The sequence below is a fragment of the Muntiacus reevesi genome, chromosome 9, assembly GCF_963930625.1.
Source record: "Muntiacus reevesi chromosome 9, mMunRee1.1, whole genome shotgun sequence".
NCBI lineage: Eukaryota > Metazoa > Chordata > Mammalia > Artiodactyla > Cervidae > Muntiacus > Muntiacus reevesi.
In genome coordinates, this window is record NC_089257.1 from 55694241 (window position 1) to 55717585 (window position 23345).

At 36.7% G+C, this 23345-nt stretch overlaps 1 protein-coding gene across 24 annotated transcripts in view; it reads right to left on the bottom strand.

Moving 5' to 3' along the window:
- The window catches only part of SOX6 (SRY-box transcription factor 6), a 675736-nt gene that overhangs the window by 107990 nt on the left and 544401 nt on the right, over positions 1-23345 (bottom strand). For 17 of the 24 annotated variants that reach the window (XM_065944087.1, XM_065944082.1, XM_065944088.1 and 14 more), the window contains 2 exons: positions 18494-18573; positions 16887-17009 (listed from right to left, as the gene is read on the bottom strand). In XM_065944087.1, the coding sequence (XP_065800159.1) occupies positions 16887-17009; positions 18494-18573 (203 nt within the window). The remainder of the gene's footprint in view (positions 1-16886; positions 17010-18493; positions 18574-23345) is intronic. The other 7 variants (XM_065944102.1, XM_065944101.1, XM_065944104.1 and 4 more) reach the window with 1 other exon arrangement.

The following is a 23345-nucleotide window of genomic DNA, read 5'->3' on the forward strand; positions in this document are numbered from 1 at the left end:
AATATACCCTATTTTGTTTTTTAAAGAATTGTTGTTATTTAATCACTAAGTCATGTCTGATTCTTTTGTGACCCCATGGACTGTAGCTCACCAGGCTCCTCTGTCCTCCACTATCTCCCAGAGTTTGCTCAAATTTATGTCCGTTGAGTGATGCTACCTACCTAACCATGTCATCCTCTGCCCCCTCTGAGAACAAGTGGAAGCATGAGCTGTATTATCCTCTTGGTCATATGTTTAAATTCCGTTATTCATCCAAAATTTATTTGGAAGTCATAAAATTTAGCTCTTCATACTCTTGCCTCACAATTTTACACACTGTAACTGGGGCCACTTATAAGCTATGTAGCTTTGGCCAGGTTACTCTCTCTCTCTAGGCCTCAGTCTCTGCAAAAACCAAAAGATTCACATGATACTTGACAGTGTGTTGTTGTTCAGTTGCTAAGTCATGTCCAACTCTTCCGTGACCCTAAGAACTGTAGCCCTCCAGGCTCCTCTGTCCATGGGATTTCCCAGCCAAGAATACTGGGTTGGGTTGCCATTTCCTTCTCCAGGGGATCTTCCTGGTCCGGGGATCAAACCCACATCTCCTGTACTGGCAGATGGATTCTTTACCACTAAGCCACTAGGGAAGACCACTTGACAGTATGTGTAGCATTTTGACAAACATGTTCTTATTTGTTTCTCACAACTGTCCAATGAGGATAGATATCATTCCTAATCCACTTATTAGAATCTGGTATGAAAGTGTTAGTCACTCAGTCATGTCTGACTCTTTGTAACCCCATGGACTGTAGCTCGCCTGGCTTCTCCATCCATGGGATTTTTCCAGGCAACAATACTGGTGTGGGTTGCCATTTCCTTCTCCAGGGGATCTTCCTGACCCAGGGATTGAACCCCGGTCTCCCGCATTGCAGGCAGACTCTTCACCGTCTGAGCCACCGGGGAAGCCCAGAATCTGGGTATAGAAAGATTAATCTGCTCAAGCTCATGGAACCAGTAGTGGAGTTGGGATCTGGTCTTCAAGGCCTCTGAAGGCCTTTCTAGGTCTGAAAATTATGCCATTTTTCAGTCTCTTTGTCTACTTGTGAAGGCTTTTCTTTCAATATTGTGGCACTTTTTCCGAATAGTGGCAAGTCAAGTTTAAAATACCTTAATTGCTTCTTGACCACCTTAATTGGTTTCTTGCTAAAAGAGCACTGCACTATGCCTCATGCTTTTTGAAGTCTGGTGTGCTCATCAGGCATAGGCATTAGGACAAAAAGATTTCAAAGAATCTATACACAACCAGCTTGATCAACCAATAAATGAGTATATTTGTATACACACATACCAGGTGATCAGCTATATCTTACCTTCTTACCTGTTTGTATCACTTTTAAGTGTTGCTAATTTAATTGCTTTCATCCCCAGGCTTTAAGAGGGCAGGAACTTGTTTAGCTTGTTTGCCTAATAGAGTACCTAAAGTACACAGTACATGCTTTAAAAATATGTTGAATTAATGAATTAATAAGAGAGATACAAGTATAAGGATGCAGAGAGAAACGGTGTTTATTGAGTATTTTCCATGTAGTAGACATTGTCCTAGCTGATTGACTTGTGTTGCTTCATTTAATCCTTGCAATATGGGAGGTATCATTATACCCATTCCATAGCTGAGGAGACTGAGTTTCAAAGGACATTAGCTCATGTTCACATCATTCTTTTAACTGAAGAGGTCTTATGGAACTGATTTTTTGAAACCTCCAAGCCATTTACTATTGTATAGATAGCATGTCACAGAACAAGCTAGCTACTAAATAAAGAGTGAGCATGCTGTTCAAACACACAGTGGCATACCATCATCTGATGGTATATTCACAGTGAAGTATATTGGTATTTGGTGTTAAGAGTTTCATAGTCAGGAAATGTGGCAGAGGTGGATCTAAAATCAGGAATAATATGGTTGGATATAGATGAGTTATAATATGACTACTTTATTCTGCAACTCAGCAATGCCTCTTTATTAAAACCATTGATGAATGGATGGAAAAGTATGGGAAAGTGGAGGATTTCAACCCAAACTGGTCAGATCTAGGCCTCTACTTTCTCAGTAAACTCCTCATTCTTGCTCTCACTCTGCTGAACTATGTCTAAGTCAATGATATAACTATGCATTCATTATTCAGGGACTACCCCTTGGGCCCTGGAACAAACTTCCTAGGATGTGAGGAAGATGTTCTGAGCAGGTGAGCACTTTAGAGAGGTGTATTTTTTTCTATGTGGTTTAAGGATCCCCTAAGCTCCGGAGGGCAATCTCAGTGCACGGAGGACTAGTTGGGGCACATGCTCCACCCCATTTAGTGACAGTGACTGTTTCTCTTTCCTTTCAGAAAAATGATTCGCTTTTTTATTTTTAAGCAGATCAAGCAATAATCCATTGAGAATGTGATGCTAAACCACTTTTCCTATAGAGTGTTTAAACTGGACCTCTGAGAAGGAGCTCGATACAATTCAATGACTGAAGTAATACCTTTGTCCATTTGAGCATTAAATGGCCCGTTGAAATACAGCTTAGTTAGAAGGAATTTCAGAAAATAGTACTTTCTAATTTTTTTTTTCCTTTCCCAGCTGACTAGAGCAGAGCTTGGAAAATGCAGTTCAATCACTTTCTACAGCCTCTCAGGTCAGCCTCTCACCAGTGTTAATTAAATATAACCCCCTTAGACTACGAGAGGTTAAGTGAGAGCAACATAGCATTCTTCTCCAATATATTACTGTGAACACAAATGGCCATAATCTGTTTATAAGAAGGCTTCTTTGAGCACAGAGGTCTCACTAATGAAAAATTATAAGAGGAAAAGCAACATAATGTGACAACTGTTCATCGCAAAATACATTTTAAACTACCCATTTCCACATCCATTGTGCTTAAATAACACATATCATAAAGGAAATTGGTGTAACAGATGGTTTCAGCTCTGGGTAGCAAATGCAGACCAGTTTTCAGTGTGATAAAGTGAAACTGGAAAAGCCAGTGCATAATTCAGTCAATCTCTAACCTAAAGTCTCTCTTCCCCTCAAGCTAGAGAACTTTTCCTCAGCAGCTAAAGGCATTAGTATACTTTCTCTTTTTAGCCGATGCTGTATCTTCAGTGGCACAACTTGACCTGACTTTCTAAAACTAGAAAACTGCTGAAAGAATTGTTTCATACTAGCCATTTGAAATTAGAAAAGTCTCTTTTAAACTACAGGGTTTATGGTTCTAAAAAAGTTGCGTACACTGTCCAAGGCTATTTGTAAATTACATCATTTTAAAATAAAGCTCTTTAATACGCTATAATTAGTCTTGTCTCTCTGAACATGACTTTACTGTAAATGCTCCTTCCTGACTCTTCTATTGTCCCAAGATTCCTGAGAAGAAAGCAGCCAAGCGATAATTCAACATTATTGCTGCTTCAGTGCACTAATCGCTTAAAGAGCAGCAAAGACTCTGTGCTCTCTGCCCCACAGCTCCCGCAGCCTCCTGGCCTGAGGCTGGCATCCCGACCCAACAACGTCCAGATGTCAAGAGGAATCCCCAGCTCCTGATGCAGCAGGCGCTCCATTCCAGTATGGTCAAACATCTGCTTCATCTGCCGGCATGCAACCTGCTGAACACGCTCAGAGGGCAGCACAGGCGAGGGGTGGGCAAGGACACACTCCCCAGCTACTCTGGGAGACTCATCAAAACTTTGAAATTATAAGACAGGCCTAGAAAGTCTCAAAAGAAAAGAACTCAGCATTCAGAAAAAACATAAGTATTTTCCTCCAAAGAAAGCTATGGAATAAGATATATTTCATGATAGCTATCTTTGTTAATTCGACTAGGCTTGAAATTTCTTCTAGACCTACAAATTTGGAAAATACCTGAACTCTTTGAGATCCCAAAAATGTGATGTTGGCTTTGAATTTTTCCCTTTTATAATTTAATTACATTACTTTTAATTCACTTTGATATTATAATAAGAGGAGTATAAGTTGTGCAGGAAAACTTCTAAATGACTGTGCTTCCTACATACCTACATACAGCAGAGTTTTAAGCAAAGAATCCTGATCAGGAAATAAGTTTTAAAATGCACTTAAACAATGCATATAGCCCTATTTTGTTTAATAGATAAGTAGTCTGGTCTATGGAGAAGGCAATGGTACCCTACTCCAGTACTCTTGCCTGGAAAATCCCATGGATGGAGGAGCCTGGTGGGCTGCCGTCTATGGGGTCGCACCGAGTTGGACATGACTGAAGTGACTTAGCAGCAGCAGTAGTCTGGTCCAAGTCACTTAACCCATCTGAGCCTCACTTTTTCTTTTAAAATATGGGGTAATATCAAAGTATAATTTATTATGTAGTCTAAATATAAATTGCTTATTCAAATATAAAATACTATGCATTATGTATAACTGTACATATATGTATATATGTATACATATATGTAATATTCATACTATTCTTGAGTCTGTTTTGTTTAGTTTTGTTTTTACAAAGTTAGGCGCTCCTTTATAATATCCAATCCACACATCAAATACAGATACTCTGCCAAGAGTGATTCCACTCATCCTGTGGGACCGCAACAAATAGTATCCTATAAAACCTAATGAACAGCTCCCATGTCCTCATCAAATTTCATATTTATTTCATTCTGAAAGACAGATTTATATACTATTATAGTCAGAAATAATATTCCTTTACCAAAAACCAGAGTATATGGTGTGCTTAAACAACTGAAAAAATAAGATTGAGAATTGTGACTGCTCTAGGCAAAAGTGATTGATTAGAGTAAAAGTCTTAGTTCTGAAGACCCAAGTGAAGTAAAGAACCAAGACCAAGACTAAGATCATATTGGTCTCAATCTTTTAAATCTGCCCATATAGGTCCAGGTGGGTAGGTAGACAGGTAGGTGGGATATTTCTGTTAAGATGAGTAAGATTTGCAATCCCAGTTCAGTTCAGTTCAGTTCAGTCGCTCAGTCATGTCCGATTCTTTGCGACCCCATGGACTGCAGCAGGCCAGGCTTCCCTGTCCATCACCAACTCCCAAAGCCTACTCAAACTTGTGTCCATCGAGTTGGTGATGCCATCCTACCATCTCATCCTCTGTCATCTCCTTCTCCTCCCGCCCTCAATCTTTCCCAACATCAGGGACTTTTCCATTGAGTCAGTTCTTCACATCATTTGGCCAAAGTATTGGAGTTTCAGCTTCAGCATCAGTTCTCCCAATGAATATTCAGGATTGATTTCCTTTAGGATGGACTGGTTGGATCTCCTTGCAGTCCAAGGGCCTCTCAAGAGTTCTCCAACACCACAGTTCAAAAGCATTAATTCTTTATCATTCACCTTTCTTTATGGTCCAACTCTCACATTCGTACATGACTACTGGGAAAACCATAGCTTTGACTAGACAGACCTTTGTTGGCAAAGTAATGTCTCTGCTTTTTAATATGCTGTCTAGGTGGGTCATAACTTCTCTTCTAAGGAGCACGCGTCTTTTAATTTCACGGCAGCAGTCACCATCTGCAGTGATTTTGGAGCCCAAGAAAATAAAGTCTCACTGCTTCCATTGTTTCCCCATCTTTTTGCTATGAGTGATGGGACCAGATGCCATGATCTTAGTTTTCTGAATGTTGAGTTTTAAGCCAACTTTTCACTCTCCTCTTTAATTCTCATCAAGAGACTCTTTAGTTCTTCACTTTCTGCCATAAGGGTGGTGTCATCTGCATATCTGAGGTTATTGTTGTTTCTCCCGGCAATCTTGATTCCAGCTTGTGCTTCATCAAGCCCAGCATCCCAACTCTTTATTAAATATTCTTCCCCTATTTTCTCTTTCCCCAACTAGCATGTAAACTACATCAGACAAGGACTTCATTTTACATAAGTCTTCTCAGTCTCAGCACTACTGATAGTTTGGACTGCATATTTCTTTGTTGAGGGTGCTGACGGGTGTACTGTAGGGTATTTGGCAGCATCCCTGGCCTCTATCCACTAGATGCCAATAGCATCTCCATACCCATCCCAAGATATAACAATCAAAAATGTCTCCAGATATTATCAACTGAACTCTAGGGGGCAACATTGCCTCCAGTTGAGGACCTCTGGTCTAGAATAGTACCTGGCATGTTATAGCCACTAAATAAATATTGTTAAATAACTGAACAAGTAAATTTGTTGTTTTAATTTTCACACAAACTTCTTCAAATTTCCTGAGCACAATCATTTTATAAGCTTCCTTTTTAAAACTTATTTTGATACAATTCCAAGAGACAGTAAGATTTATGTCACTGTCAGTCATTCAAAGCTAACAGGTGTAATTTCAAGTAATAAGGATTTTAAAAGAAAAGATGTAATGATACTTCACTAGTTATTTAATTCAAGTGAATAAGTGAACTAGTGAAAACATGATAAATATCCCCCAAATTGATTTTCTAGATTAAAAGTAACTATTTCAAACTGGCTTCAAATGAGCACTGTATGTTTGTACTTTGGAGGGTTTGAGATGGTCAACACAAGTATATATTTTAAGCAATAAAATCTGTATACATATCTATCATCTATTATTTTTAGTTCTCTCTACTCTAGACTAAACAGCATCAGGAAAATTCCTGATAAAGCACCAAGGATCACAGTGTATGTTAATTTATATTATGACATCAAAGGTTGTTTATAGGTATTATAGAGGGTGCTATAAGAGGAACACACAGTAAGAAATGAACTCAGTGCAGTGTACTGGAAATTAAGATTTTTTCATTTAAGGTTTTGCTTCACCAAATGACCAAGAGGGTAGAGGCCTGGGGAAATAAATTTGACTCTATTTTCCCTCCATTTTTGTCTATTAAAAAGCAATGCAAGTATGACAAAACCCACTGAAATGTTGTAAAGTGATTGGCCTCCAACTAATAAAATAATATTAAAAAAAAAAAAAAAAAAAAAAAAAAAAAAAAAAGCAATGCAAGTACTTAGCCAAACCAGGATTAAATGACTATATATATATAAAGGAATTGGTATTTATAAAGCTAGAAAAAGTAATGTTACATTAATTCTTCTCAATGTGAGGCAAGATGGCTGTACTGATGTCATAAATTATGAGAGGAAAGAAAGAAGAAAGTATATGACTTTTTATCCATACAGCAACTGGCACAGTGGATATTTAGTACATAGTAGGTGTTGAGTGCTTGTCTGTTTATATTTAATTGAGAAAAGAATCCATTAATAGTGCCATTTAGGCTTGGAAGATCTAAAATGTGATTGTTAACTTAACCCTAATAATCTAGAACAGTCAAATTAAAGGTGGTTTCAAGTCAGTAAGGAGAGACTTTAAATCTCTATAAATATTCCTTGAATTTTCATTTTGATATGCATTTGTACAAACATGCATACCTGTAGCATATGAACTTTTTTCTACAAGTAAAACAGAAAGGAAGAATTGGCAGGACAGTAGTGAATATGCACTAGATATAATGATCAGAAGTTTTATTCCTCCACTGGGGCACATCTATGGTGGGAATCCATCCAACTATCTAGTTTCTCAATTCCTTTTCATTAAAATATCACTTAAAAATATTTTTGGATTAGAAAAACTAAAATTGCTAAAATGTCCATATTATTCAAAGTTATATATAGATGCAATGCAATTCCTAACAGTCTCAATGAAATTGTTTACAGAAAGAAAAAAAAATTCTAAAATCACACGTATCCACAAAAGACCCTAAATATCCAAAGCAAACTTTAACAAGAACAAATCTCCTAATTTCAAAATATATCTCAAAGCTGTAATAATAAAAAAGTGATACTGGCATATAATGGATATATAGACCAATGAAGCAGAATAAAGAGCCCAGAGATAAGCCTGCACAAATTACAGTCAAATAATTTTCAACAACGGTAACAAGAATACCCAATGGGGAAAGGATAGTCTCTTCAATAAACAGCATTGGGAAAACTGAATATCCATGAGCAAAATAATGAAATTGAACTTTTATCTTAAACCATACAAAAAAAAAAAAACCTTGAAAAGGGAGTCTTAAATGTAAAAAAGGTCTGAAACTTTTAGATACATCTCCAAAGGAATTGAAATCAAGAGTTTAAAGAGGTATTTGCCTTCTCATGTTCATTGCAGTGTTATTCACAATAGCAAAGACATGAAAGCAACCTAAATGTCTACTGATGGATGAATGGATAAAGAAAATGTAATATGTACATAAAATGTAATATTATTTAGCCTTAAAAAAGGAGAAAGACATCCTGCCACTTGCAATAATATGGATAAACTTGGAAGACATGCTAATTTAAATAACTCCAGACACAGAAGACAATTACTATGTGATGCCAATTATATGAGGAATCTAAAATAGTCAAATCCATAGAATCAGAAAGTAGAATAGTGATTGCCAGGGGATAAGATAGGGGAAACAGGAGGTATTAATCAAAGAGCACAAAGTTTCAGTTACACAAAATAAATAAGTCCTAGAGATCTATGGTATAACTTGAAGCCCATAGTTAATACTACTGTATTGTACACCTTAAAACTTGCTAAGAGGGTAGATCTTATGCTAAATGCTCTTATCACTTATTTAATAATGTTCTTATCATATAATAATAATAATAATGGTGGGGGAAACTTTTGGAGATAAATGGATATATTTATGGCATAGATTGTGTTATGTATTCATGGATGTATACTTATCTCCAAACTTATCCAGTTGTATATATTAAATATGTTCAACTTTTTGTATGTCAATCATGCTTGAATAAAGTGGTTTAAAAATGTTTCCATTCTGCTCAGTCTGTTCTGTTACCCACCATATCTCTTTCTGATTTAAATTTCATAAATGTTGCATATTCTGACTTATTCTATGGTTGGAAACTGGAGTGAAGCATTTTTTAAAATACTAGAATACTTTGCTTTCAAACCTTCCCCTATGTTCTTAATCACATCATCTCTCTTAATTCCAAGGTAGCTCATCATAACTCATAAACATACAGATACATGATGCCAACCAAACAATACTTCAAAACCCCAGTTTGGTAAAAACAGAAATAGAAATACCTGTCATTATTTTAGAAACCACTGCATGTTACAATCAGTCTATTTAAATACAAGTCTTCATATACTGGGAGTTCCTTGTTGTGTGGATTCATTAGTAAGGCCGGAGCTAAATGAATGTTGGTGGAAATGCTACACTAAGAAAGATAGAGAACTGAACTGGTTTTGTAATTCCAAGGTCCTAGGCTCCTACTAAACTATCTCTGTGAGTACAGTCAAATATCCCATCAATTAAATTACTTAAAACACAGTAACTAACAGAGCTTAGTGAGAAAAGCCATGCTCTTAACTTTTAGATATTATTTTAAAATCAACTGAAAATCAAATTTCTAAGAGAAAATTCAGTTTGCCTAATGCTTTAATTTGTGGGTAGGTATAATCTTATTCTTGAATACAATGACAAGTCATATTTCAAAACACTAGGAAATGTCTTCATATTTTGCATCCTTCTCTGATCTACCTATATTTCTTTAACCTTCACCAAGACTCACTTAACACCTGCCATTTTTTGTTAAGAAACCTACCTAGAAATGAAAAGTTGTTTATATGAGAATATGCCTCTAAAGACAGAGCACTTGGCTGAGCATATCCCCCTTTCCCCTGCAAAAAAAAAAAAAAAAAAAAAAATCCAAAGAAGATTGAGTTGCAGATGACCACCAAAAAGGAAATTCACTAATTCAATCATTTTACCAACTATGGTCACAGGCAACATTGAGGATTCAACAGTAAACAAAAGAAACAAAAATCCCTGAATTCAGTGACACATTCTGGTAGATTAGAGCCACCCATCAGAAACACTTAGGCAGCAAAGCTAGAGTAGAACTGACTGCTTATTTGGGATGTTGGAAAGTTTTTTTCTATCTTGATAATGATTTTTTGTGGAAATTTATACATGCCTTGTTAATCCATTTACTATTCACAGTAACCCTGAGAAAAAATATTATCCCTTTTTTAGAAGGAACAAGCTGAAAAAAGAAGGCAATTTAAGAACAGTACAGGACAACATAGAAAGTAACAGCAGAAACTCTCATTCAAGATTCTGCTTCCAAAATGGAGTTTATTCTATTAGTCCACAGCTCATCTACTCACAGCTATAAAGGTCCTTCCAGATTCCTTCACACTTTTAAAGTCAAAGTGGGTGAGAGAAGGCTGATTATGAGAAAAGCAAACATTTCTCTTCAAAGCACAATCCCCTGGTTGGTATCCTCAGAACAAGCTTTGAATCAGTGCATTACTTTTTTTCCATCAGGTAGCCAATAACAGGTCATTCTAATCAACTCTTTATTCATCTCTCTATTAGAAATCACAACCTCCAAAGCCCACCCAGTCCAGCTAACTCACTCTCTCATTCCTCCACAGAACTGAGGCATGTTTATGATTTCAAACAAGAAGGCAGGGTATGAGCCAGAGAAGAGCATCTAAATATAATATCATAAAGATTCAGGCTGGAACTAAAATAGAAATGGAACATTCTCAATGTTGATAGGCACTTCTTCACTTTCCATTTGTAGCATGAAAATTGACAATATCATTTAAATAAAATATGTGTTTCTATTCACTTTTGCAAAAATTCAATTGTTCTCCTCCATCTTTGCAAACTTTGCAAGACTTTAATAGTTTCATTTAAGAATAACTTATGGTTGATGGGTTTTTCCAGTGTTTCAAGGCTCTAATTATACTGCTTTCCTCAAATCTTTCCAGAACTACACATAATGTCCATCAAATACAAGTGAAAATATATTTATATTGACTTTTAAAATTTTTCATATTTACTTTCTTTCATTCAGGCTACCACCCATACATACTATCATTATAAGAACTTGCTAGTTAAAATATGTTCCAACTGAAGCTTGGTAGGCTTTGAATGCTAGATAAAAATCATTCTCTGAGGCTAATGAAGACAGAAACTCTGCCTGTAACAATATTAAGTTTGTTTTCTCTGGTGATTCAGAGAAGTGAGCAATCTGTCAGTAATACATCGAGTGAAATTACTTGTCTTGTAGGAATAACTGCTGACAGTCACTTTATTTCAGGGCTGACCCAAACGTCTCCCTGCTGACAAACAAATTACTATGTCTAACTTTGAAAAGGTAACTAGCTTGTTTTTAATTTTGATTGGTCTCTCAGAATCCCTTATACATAACTCAGTTCCATTCTTCATTGTTTTGTTTTGTTTTGTTTTGTTTTTAAAGTAACAGAAAGTGTTTTGGGGGGACTGGTTTGAATTAATGAATTTTTTTAAAAAGTAGAGGAAGAAAACCTGATCGTTTGGAACTAAGAAAAAGAACTGTTATTGCTTCTTTCCAAGACTGTTTTGCAGATAAAACTGGTAAGTGTGTCTACTCTACATTAAGACTGGCAGTGCCGCCAGTGACTGACTGGGTGAGTGAACACATTACTGAGACAGTATTGTAGGAATTAATTTTCTTCAATAAAGTGATTTTTAAGGCTCATATATTTCACAATCTAAACATATGTCACTGTTTCATAAATAAAATAAATGGATTAAAATAATACATTACCAATATGCTGACATGTGGAGATATTTTAATTAGAAATTCTTAAACTGTGTGATATGTAACTGCTATATTTACTAAAGAGAAGCATGCATCATTTAATAAGAAGGTATGAGACAGGTGTACCACTTTGCATGATATGGCGCTAAATTGTATTTAATATAAACTACAACTATGAGGCAACATTATGTCTAATTGAAAAACAAAACAAAATTACTTTAGTTATCTATCATATTGAAAGTAACCACAAAAAATGAATCAATACACTAAAACCACCTTTTCATCAAAAAAAGAGTCATTCTGACCTTATTTCTGAGACAATATTTCTTCAGAAATAATCTAACATCTTAGCTATTTAAAGGCCATATTTACATGACTGGCTCATCATACTGGTCCCCCCATCCCCACCCCCCCACTACCTTTTGACTTACTTGAAGGACCAATGCTAACATAGTTGAGGAAAGCAAATGGCAACTGGTCCTGAAATTTATACCAGTAGAGACCCAGAATAAGTAGCAATATAATATATTGTTTACTATAGCAAGTGCCCTCTGTTCTCTAAAGGTCAAAAGCACTGTAACCTTAGAGTTACAGTTTCTGATTGTTCCCAGGGTTAAATACATTATCAAAATTAATGGTTCAAACCCCTCAACCTTCAGATATATGAGCATTCATGACTCCATCTGCTGAACTGTTCAACTAAAAATAGCATTCTTCTCTCTCCTAATATTGTGCCCCTGAGGCACAGAAAACCAGCAAACCAGCCTTAGGTCAGCATGGAGTAAAAAAAAAAAAAAAAAAAAAAAACTTTCCTGTGTCTTTCTTAAAGAAAGAAAGTACTGGAATATGCTAATGTAAGAAGGATCTTTCCAAATATCTTTTCTCTCAGCTTAGTTACTCAGTCGTGTCTGACTCTGTGACCCCATGGACTGCAGCACACCAGGCTTCCCTGTCCATCACCAACTCCCAAAGCCTACTCAAATTCATGTCCATCGTATTCGTGATGCCATCCAACCACCTCATCCCCTGTCATCCCCTTCTCCTCCCGCCCTCAATCTTTCCCAGCATCAGAGACTTTTCCAATAAGTCAGCTCTTCGCATCAGGTGGCCAAAGTATTGGAGTTTCAGCTTCAGCATCAGTCCTTCCAATGAATATTCAGGACTGATTTCCTTTAGGATTAACTGGTTGGATCTTCTTGCAGTCCAAGGGACTCTCAAGAGTCTTCTCCAACACAGTTCAAAAGCATCAATTATTCAGCATTCAACTTTCTTTATAGTCCAACTCTCACATCCATACATGACTACTGGAAAAACCATAGCTTTGACTAGATCGACCTTTGTTGGTAAAGTAATGTCTCTGCTTTTTAATATGCTGTCTGGGTTGGCCATAGCTTTTCTTCCAAGGAGCATCTTTTAATTTCATGGCTGCAGTCACCATCTGCAGTGATTTTGGAGCCCCCAAAAATAGTCTCTCACTGTTTCCATTGTTTCCCCATCTATTTGCCATGATCTTAGTTTTCTGAATATTGAGTTTTAAGCCAACTTTTTCACTCTCCTCTTTCACTTTCATCAAGAGACTCTTTAGTTCTTCTTCGCTTTCTGACTTAAGGGTGGTGTCATCTGTGTATCTGAGGTTATTGATATTTCTCCTGGTGATCTTGATTCTAGCCTGTGATTCATCTGGCCCAGCATTTTGCATGATGTACTCTGCATATAAGCTAAATAAGCAGGGTGACAATATACAGCCTTGATGTGCTTCTTTCCCAATTTGGAACCAGTCTGTTGTTCCATGTCTGGTTCTAACTGTTGCCTCTTGACCTGCATACAGATTTCTCAGGAGGCAGGTCAGGTGATCTAGTATTCCCATCTCTTTAAGAATTTTCCACAGTTTGTTGTGATCCACACAGACAAAGTCTTTGGCGTAGTCAATAAAACAAAAGTAGATGTTTTTCTGGAACTGTCTTGCTTTTTTGATGATCCAGTGGATGTTGGCAATTTGATGTCTGGTTCTTCTGCCTTTAAAAATCCAGCTTGAACATCTGGAAGTTCAGGGTTCACATACTGTTGAAACCTGGCTTGCAGAATTTTGAGCATTACTTTGCTAGCGTGTGAGATGACTGTAATTTTGCGGTAGTTTGAGCATTCTTTGGCATTGCCTTTCTTTGGAATGAAAACTGACCTTTTTCAGTCCTGTGGCCACTGCTGAGTTTTCCAAATTTGCTGGCATACTGAGTGCAGCACTTCCACAGCATCATCTTTTAGGATTTGAAATAGCTCAACTGGAATTCCATCACCTCCACTGGCTTTGTTCGTAGTGATGCTTCTAAGACCCGCTTCACTTTGCATTCCAGGATGTCTGGCTCTAGGTGAGTGATCACATCATTGTGGTTATCTGGGTCATGAAAATCTTTTTTGTATAGTTCTTCTGTGTATTCTTGCCACCTCTTCTCAATATCTTCTGCTTCTATTAGGTCCATACCATTTCTGTCCTTTATTGTGTTCATGTTTGCATGAAATGTTCCCTTAGTATCTCTAATGTTCTTGAAGAGATCTCTGTCTTTCCCATTCTATTGTTTTCCTCTATTTCTTTGCATTGATTGCTGAGGAAGGCTTTCTTATCTCTCCTTGCTATTCTTTGGAACTCTGCATTCAAATGGGTATCTTTCCTTTTCTCCTATGCCTTTAGCTTCTCTTCTTTTCTCAGTTATTTGTAAGTCCTCCTCAGACAACCATTTTGTCTTTTTGCATTTCTTTTTCTTGGGGATGGTCTTGATCACTGCTGTACAATGTCACAAACCTCCATCCATAGTTTTTCAGGGACTCTGTCAATCAGATCTAATCCCTTGAATCTGTTTGTCACTTCCACTATATAATTGTAAGGGATTTGATTTAGGTAATACCTGAATGGTCTAGTGGTTTTCACTGCTTTCTTCAGTTTAAGTCTGAATTTGGCAATAAGGAGTTCAGGATCTGAGGCACAGTCAGTTCCCGTCTTTTCTTGGGTGATAACAAATTTTCAGGTTTCCAGAGTATGACTTTACTGTTAAGATAACCCCACCTCACAATGCTAGAAGCGAAAAACCTTTGAAGGACAAATTAACTATGTATCAGGTAGAGAGGACCACTTCTCTTCAATGCAGCAGAGTGTGTGTGGAGGTGGTGGTGGTATACATGCATTGTGGCTTTTCTTCCTAAGAATCTCTAAATAGAAATAAAACTCATTAACATATTGTAATGCTTAGTATCCCCAGTTTATTGTGATCATAATTGTTGACAGAGCTGTGACATTTTAGCTTGTTAAAGGAATGGAGAAAACCCGAGCTAGAAAAGAAAGTAGGATAAAATCAATAAAGCAAAATGTTATTAAGCTTTCTCTCTACTTTTAGACAAGATTTAAAATGTTAGTGTCTGTAACAACTCAGATATAGGTGTCCACTGTGCTGCTCATAGGACTCTCAATAAACCTGTTACACTCATAGTAAGAAAGTTTGAGAAATCTGCCTTTCAAATAAGAGCCATCTTTTCTAAATAGTGTGCCATACAAGCAAATAGCAATGGTTTCCTGACATGCAAGGAAAAGTGCAAAAAGTGGAAGCAAGAGAACAGAGCAAGAATAATAATAATTAAAAAAAAAACAAAAACAGGAAACTCTCCAACCAACCCAAACTTACCCTACAAAGCTGAGGGCCTACACCTTACCAGGTTCTGTGTTCAGCCTAATTAAAGCGACAGACATGTCACATATGTTGTGCTCCTAGATCAGCATTGCTATAGCGCTACACCGTCTGGCACTCACATATATGACATCATGATTTCCAGAAACCCAGGAGAAGCCAGATTTGACAGCACCAGAGGTCTGTGATGGTGAGGGGAAGAGATGTCAACTTAAGCAAAAAGCTAAAGGGAGAAACTGGGTAGAAAACTGGCTAAGGGAAGGCCAATGGAATAGAACTCAACACCTCAAGAGAAAATAAAAGTCAAGAGGAGAGAAAGTTTTGAATCTGAGCCAAGGCCCCCTGCTTTCACATTCTTCCAAGTACTTAAAATTTTAACAAACTAGCTGTCCTGAGTAGGTAAGCCTTACTAACTGAAAGAATTGTTCCTGATGTCTGGTTATCTCTCCGTTTAGCAGTCCTAAGCACAGTAGATGTCAGAAAGTTCAGAAATGTGGCACCTTCTCTACAGGCAAAAGGAAGCCTTAGAAAAGAAATCCCTTTTGGCTGCATAGAAGATAGCAGATACTCTAACAGTATGCCTTGTCATGTCTGGGTGGAACCACCTGTATACTTCTTATATCAAAGGGAAAGGGAAAGGAAGAAGGCAAGTGACAAGCTCTGAACTCAAACTCTTCCTTAGGCTACTTCCAAGGTGTCCTTTGATCTTGTTCTCTTCTTTCTTCTTGTGAGCTTTCTCACTTCTAAGAAGGAGGGATAGCTAGCAACCCTCCAGTATCTGATAGTCCTAAAGAATAAAATGAGAAGTTGAGCTTTCTCACTTCTAAGGAGGGATAGCTAGCAACCCTCTAGAATCTGATAGCCCTAAAGAGGTTTTCCAATGATATAATAGAGGAATTAAGCATGATATTGGAGAGAGGAGGGCTGGGTCCCTATAGTAGAAAGGGGTTTGGTTTTTAAAAGAGCTATATGAGGCATCTTCTCCCATGTAGTACGAATATCCCACAAAAACAACAAAGAGCTTTATTGGAAGTTCAATACCAAAGAGTCACTATATAAGTTTACTGGGCAAAAATCAATCAGTCAGGCCCAGGCACCCAACCTCAAATTCAGTCAGAGAAGACTAAATTAGAAAACCTGGAACAGATAGAATTAGAAATCCTGGATAATAACTCTGACTCCAAGAAAATTTTGTAGCCTTGATTAAATAACTTGACTTCTCTGAACCTCCATTGTTTTGTCTATAAAAACAGAATTATATTTTATCAACTCTATAGGGTTGATACATGGTGAACTGAAGTTTTTTTTTGTTTGTTTTTTTTAAATTTCTAAGTGTTTTTTTTTTCAAACTAATATGCAGCACTATACATAAAGAAAAAAGGGTAAGGGAAATAAAAATGGTTTTGAAAGCACTCATAACGTAAAGAATTTACCTAAATATATAGCAATAAACAAGCTACTTCAGAGGCACTGGTTTGGGGTTTGACTTTTTCTCTGAAAGAAAAGGAGTGAAAATGAGCCTCCGTAGGAATGAGAAAAAGGGGAAGATTATATTTTAGTGTTTGGCACTTGTTAAAAAAGCCTAGAATATGACTGAACAATCCAGTCCCCCACCCAATGAAGCACCAATGTAAGCATTCATACCTCAATCTGTTTGTGGTTGTAAGAGTGGCCACCACCATGTTCAAAGGTGTCCAAACTCCTGCCCAAACGGTCACTTAGGCCCTTTAGCCTTGGGTTAATTTGTGGGTGGGAGACATGACCTTTCTGTTTAGTAGCATATTCAGAAAAAAAAAAAAAAGACAAAACATACTGTCAGAACTCATGAAACAGAACACATATTTCTAAATCCAGGGTACTGACCACACCAAAGAACAGAAAGTAGGGTTTAGGACCCAGATACTGTCTTTCACAGAAACTTGATTATAGGATCAAACAGTGGCACTCGTTTCTTATTTTTGCCTCTGACTTAAGAAGACACTCAACAGCATAGCTATGGAAAAAGGAGAAATAGATTAGACTGACTGTGAGTTAGGTTTCTTTTTATATCTTTTCCAGCTGCAGTAAGTTCCCTGTTAGTAGTGGAGAAAGTGAGGGCTTAGATGAGATAGGGCTGCTGCTTTCATGAGGCAAAATCTCTAGCTCTGCTAGGTATCCATAATGGATCCATAATGCTAGGCATCTTCAAGACTTTCTGGATGAGGCTTATGACAAAAACTGCTCAAAGTACTGTAAAAATTCTTTATTTGTAGACTCAACTGAGAATGTTCAAAATTATATTTTTCACATAAAATATCTGTACATTTTTTACATTCAAGTCATATAAGGAATAGCAAAGAAGAAATAAAAATGCCCAGTTAGATGCTATTCCCTAGATTATTTAAGAAAATTGAAAAATCATCACAGTACATTATAAGAGTAAAAAACTATCTTTGTTCAGTGTATTGAAATTCAAGTTATCATCCTATATTTTGCATCCTAAATGCTCAAATACTGCTTGTTTAACCATTAATTTTAATGATACTTTCTTTCTGTTTTTGTTAAAATATACACTCATATTTAACATCAATTTCCCATTAAGATAGCATCGCAAAAAGGGTGTAAAGATCATTTAGTCCTCCGCTTCCCATTTTACTATGAAGAAGATAAGGTGCAAGGGATTTTTTTAAACTAGCTTCCAAAGCGCTGTCTCCCCAATTTTAGCTTTATAAAGAACACCAGTCCAGAATCTGGTCACACACCATGCCCAGTCTTTTGACCTGGCATGAGGATGAGGCTGATGATACACATATTCAGGGACAATGTGTTTACATTTTACCAAATAGTTCAAGTAATTTGGTAATAACAACTCCCTATTCTATGAGTTGCAAGAAGGAAGATATCCAATGTTGTCTGTTTTGATACTTACATGTAAAAGCTAATTTGGAGGTGAATGGAGAAATGGATGAAGAAGTTGTAAGGAAAAAGCTAACATACCCAATATCAACTAGCCATAAAAAATTGTAAAACCACTATCTTAGCTAATAGAGAATATATAGTATTAAGTCATGACATCATTTTTTCCTTTAAAAATATTGACACTGACAGTTTTCTCTTCTATTTGCAGTATGGTAAGTACATAAGGTGTTAATCCTTCCAGGCTATGCTTAAAAAATTATTTAACATTCAGGCCATTATTTAGCATACAGCTGGTTAGCAGTTTCCCACTAAAGTACTGGCGCGTATCCCACGTTTTTTCCTCTGGCACTTACCTGGAGCTGTAAAGGGCTGAGTCCAGAAGCAGCAGCAGCTGCCATTGTTGATGGAATGAACTGCACAGGGTAGTTATCACCTGTCAGAAAGAACAATGCGTACAGGTTTAGACAATGCACTGGGAATCGCAGCAGACAAGTACAAACATGGTCCTTGGATTGCCTGAGCTTTACAACATTGCTCTAAGCCCAAACATCTGCAGAAACAAAAGGCTTAGTTGGGCACAGACTTGCAGGGCTGCCTTGGAACTTTTTGTTAACAGATAGCTGGTAGGCAAACTGGCAAAACATGAATGTGATGTTAAAAAAATTAAATGTGCAATTCAAGCATGTTCACTCCATTACAAATCTTGTAATACATCATTTTTTTAAGAGTAAAAAAATATCTTAAAGCCAGGCTGACATTCAGTTCACCGAGAAAGCATTAAGGCTTTTATATTAAAACAACAAAACGTTTTGGCTTGGTAGACAAGGCAGAGTATCACAGTCCAAAAAAGATTAAGAGTTATTGACTGTCCGTAACCCTAACCTTTATTTTATTTAAAAAAAAAATTAGAGAAAAAAATTTAAATGCAAACTCTTTAATTTGAGAGGGGTAAGAGAGAAGCTAATCTTATCTGCCAACATTCTGTGACATGACTGGTATCCCAAAAAGATAGGAGACTGTTTTCTGCACTAACTTTTGGTGGAAACTACTACCGAATCATGACACATACTAGGCACTTATCACGTATTCTTTGATGATGATTTGATTAAATAACCACGCATTTCACATGTGATATCTGTATTAAAAGTCTGGTCAAGATTGAGCATGGTTCAGCAGAGATCAGTGCAACATCACATTAATATGTTTCTGGCTTCAGACCACTCCTAAACAGCAGGGCTAAAGTACCTTCTATGACCTAAGAGCACAGGCTGTGTGAAGCAAGCAACCTGAAGAACCAATAGAAAGTGATGAGGAATGTATTGTGATAGTGCTAACTGAAATCAAAATTAATACATATGGGTAAATTACACACTATCAGTGATTTAATAGAGTATCACTTTGGCTTCAGCTACTTATTTTAAAGGCAGTGTTATGTACTATCTCTAGGCTATATTTTAATAGGCTATTCCTCCACACATTTTGGACATTTGTAATAATCATGCTGTTTTGCAAGAACTTTTCCACACTAAAAGCTGAATGTAATAATGAAAAGTGTAGAAAGAATCACAGTAATAAAGGTAGTCAACTAGAAAGCAGTGAAATCTCTCTTTTCCTGCATGGACACTAATACCTGGAGCCTTCCTGGGGCCCCTGGTTCCTTGGAACTCTTCCTGCTTGCCACATGAAGTGCTACTCAGCTGACCCAATGTAGATGTTAAGTTGCTTTCCCTTTTAACAAACTGTTAGCTTCTAATCCACACGGTCTCTTTGCATCATATCCATAATGCCTCATCAGACCATTGAGCACAGTGTGCGCTTGTACAGTCCAGTAACAATTGGCTTCTGATTGCATATGGAGCGCTGCTACAATGCATTCGCTAACATTACATTGTGCTGGTCTCCTATGGAGTAATGTTCAAAATATCTGATCTTGTTTTTCCCCTTCCATGAGGTTGATTTTGGTTTGCAGGGCTACATGAGCTTTTTAAAAAAGATAACTAGGCCAAATTATTTTTTATAGTAAATGACTGTCGCTTTACGCTTAAATAATTCTACTGATCCTCTCGATATTTAAACTAAATTATCTGAAGAAAGAATATCCTAATCTAAGTCAAATAGTATTTCTTTGGTTGATATCTTATCAGGTTAAAAAAATCACAAAATGATGCTGAATTAATGACGCTTCAAAAATAGGGGAAAAAAATCACCATTCCAACTATCAACATGGGTTGCCTCTCAGAACATTTTAAAGCTGTTCTTTCTTTAAATATCATGCATTATTCATACTAACTCTAAACCATAACCCCCTCCCTGTAAGTTTAATACCAGTTGTTTTATTTGTACTAAAACATTTTTCATGTCAAACATATTTTTAAAAAAATCAAACTCTAAAAGAATTCCCTGGGGCACTCCTTTTTTCATAGCTGTCATGCTTCTATGCTATGAAATAGCTGATTTTTTTAATATAGTTTTTGGCTTGCCAGTTAATTTATTACTATCTCTACCACACCCTGTAGTACTCTCCAGCTCACCTGCTGGCTACAAACAACTTTCTTTCCACTGCTGACAAGCATATTTTTAAAATGTTTTTAACCTTTCTGCTGGTTTGAATCTGTATATCTGAATATAATCTTTGGAAAGCTATTTCTCCAGAACATATCGTTGTGTCAGTAGTAAAGGTAAAAATGAATACATTAAAGCAACAGAGAATATTACAGGGACTGATAAGAAGAGAGAGAAAAAGGGAAAGGCCAGACAGGGAGAGGCGAAGGGTGAAGAAGCGGGGGGGCTAAAAGTAGAATAGAAGATTTAAGAGGTAGAGAGATTTAACTCCTCTTTTAAAAAGTTACATGCTTCCTCTCCCTGCCGCCTCGCCTTTAACTGTGTGTAAGAGTCCATCAAGAAAAAGTTCTTAGCGGCTGACTTGGCAAGAAATCAGTCAACATGTTGTAGCAATTTTTTTCAAATTTGTCTCTGGATTTGAAATGCTTGCGTGAGGACCCATTTTCTTTAAATTTGTACAAAAGAAGATGAAGCCTGTTGAGACAGGTTGGTTTTAGGCACTGCTGTAATCTGGCCCTTGTTACCTCTGGTATAAGAAGACAACTTCTAAATGCTAATTTGGGAAATAATGTCCGTTACATAAATCCATCTCTTCAGGCTTCCAGGTTTTCCAACCAATTATTTTTATCTGAAGATTACAGAACAAATATGAAACAGGATTTAGAACCTATGGAAAATTAGACTGACATTAGTTTCACTTGCCAGAAGTCTACAATCAAGTGGATCCATTGTAAGAGCCCCTGAATGAGAGAAAAGTATATTTTTTAATTTTCAAGGAAAGTGAAATGAAGCCAAAACTTAATAAGACGTAAACACTGGAGAAGGAGGCGCTCGTATCATGAATGTAGGACCCATTAGACACAGGCTACCTCCTACAAGAATACTAGTTTCTGTAATTTAAATATAAGCTTTATGTTTATTAAAAAGCAAAAACTCCCATGGATAAAAATCTGTCCATTTTCTTTGATTCTTTAGGAAGACAAGGGACTGGGATGGTTACAGTCTTCTAAGATGCTAACTTCAAGATATTAACTTATTTAAAGAGTTTGGGAGGAGCAGAGAAGAAAGATAAATTAAATTAGTAGACAGGACTCAAAGATTCTTTGGTTACTGGCTGAAAGTCTCATGCCTCATTTTCCACCCTCCAAAACAAAAGGAAAAAATACTACACATCCCTAATCTCACAGATTTTTTGGTCTGGTGGTATCACAGGATGTTGGTAAGTTATTTGAGTTGCCAAATAACTCATAGATAGACCCCATTTCTATAAGTTATTATCATTTTTGCTACAACATGTAAATATTTCCATCACAATCACCAGTATATACTTGAACATGCCGCACTGCATCTTGCTTGGATGAATGTATTCAGAATAGCAAAATAATTTTTTTTTCCAGAATAGCAAAATATTATAACTCCTCTGTATTCCGAGGGAATGCCATAATCAATCTGAATTTATCTTTGTGAGACATCACACCACATTGCAGCAAAAGTTAGCATGCAATGAATGACATATTTAGAATCCTAAAAATAAAACAAAACCTTTAATTTGTCCTAAGAACAACTGAACAAAAAAAAAAAAAATTGGCACAGATTATAGTATATATTGCTGAGGTCACAACGGTCTTTTTTCTCCAGGTAAATTTCTCCTCTATTCATCAAAGAATAGACCAATGATGAGGAGAGTCTTGATCTCAAGATTTTTTCTAAGAGCATTTGCATTGTTTTTCATACCTTTAAAGAAGCTAAAAATCAAGGATCATCTTAATTTCTTCATTTATTTCATAAATGCTCCTAGACTCTTAGATAATCATATGAAAACCATGGAATTTGTCACAATAGCAATTAAATAAATGAGTATGGAGGAAATAATATAAATGCATCCACATTAAAAGAAATTAACTTAAAATAACAACTTAAAGTTTATGACTTAACGAGAGCTCACCAATGATATAGCCTCCATATATGAAGAAGGGCACTTTTAAAATAATCACAATCTCCATAAAACTAGGTTATTTTATAGAGGTGAACATATACATTTTCTTCTTGGACCTAAATACTCATTTAAAAGAGAGTACTAATCTGAAGAACCTCAGAAATGCATTGATTTCAAGGGTGAAAGTGAAAGTCGCTCAGTTGTGTCTGACTCTTTGCAACATTCTCCAGGCCAGAATACTGAAGTGGGTAGCCTTTCCCTTCTCCAGGGGATCTTCCCAACCCAGGAATTGAACCCAGGTCTCCCACATTGCAGGTGGATTCTTTACCAGCTGAGCCACCTGGGAAGCCCAAGAATACTGAACTGGGTAGTCTATCCCTTCTCCAGGGAATCTTTCCAACCCAGGAATCCAACTGGGGTCTCCTGCATAGAAGGTGGATTCTTTACCAGCTGAGCTTGATTTCAAGCAGATGATTTTAATTAATGAAGTATTCCAGCAGTAGTGGTTACATGCCTCTGCTTTAAATATTCAAGAAAAGATAGAAATGGCAAGCTTCGCAAGATGTCATTTGGATAACCCCATACATACAAATCACATCTTCTACACATACACACACAAAAGTTAGACCTTTTATGCTTAGATCATGCCTGCAAGAGTATAAAATTCAGAAATTCTATCTCCACTAATTTCTGGGGTGAAGGTATAG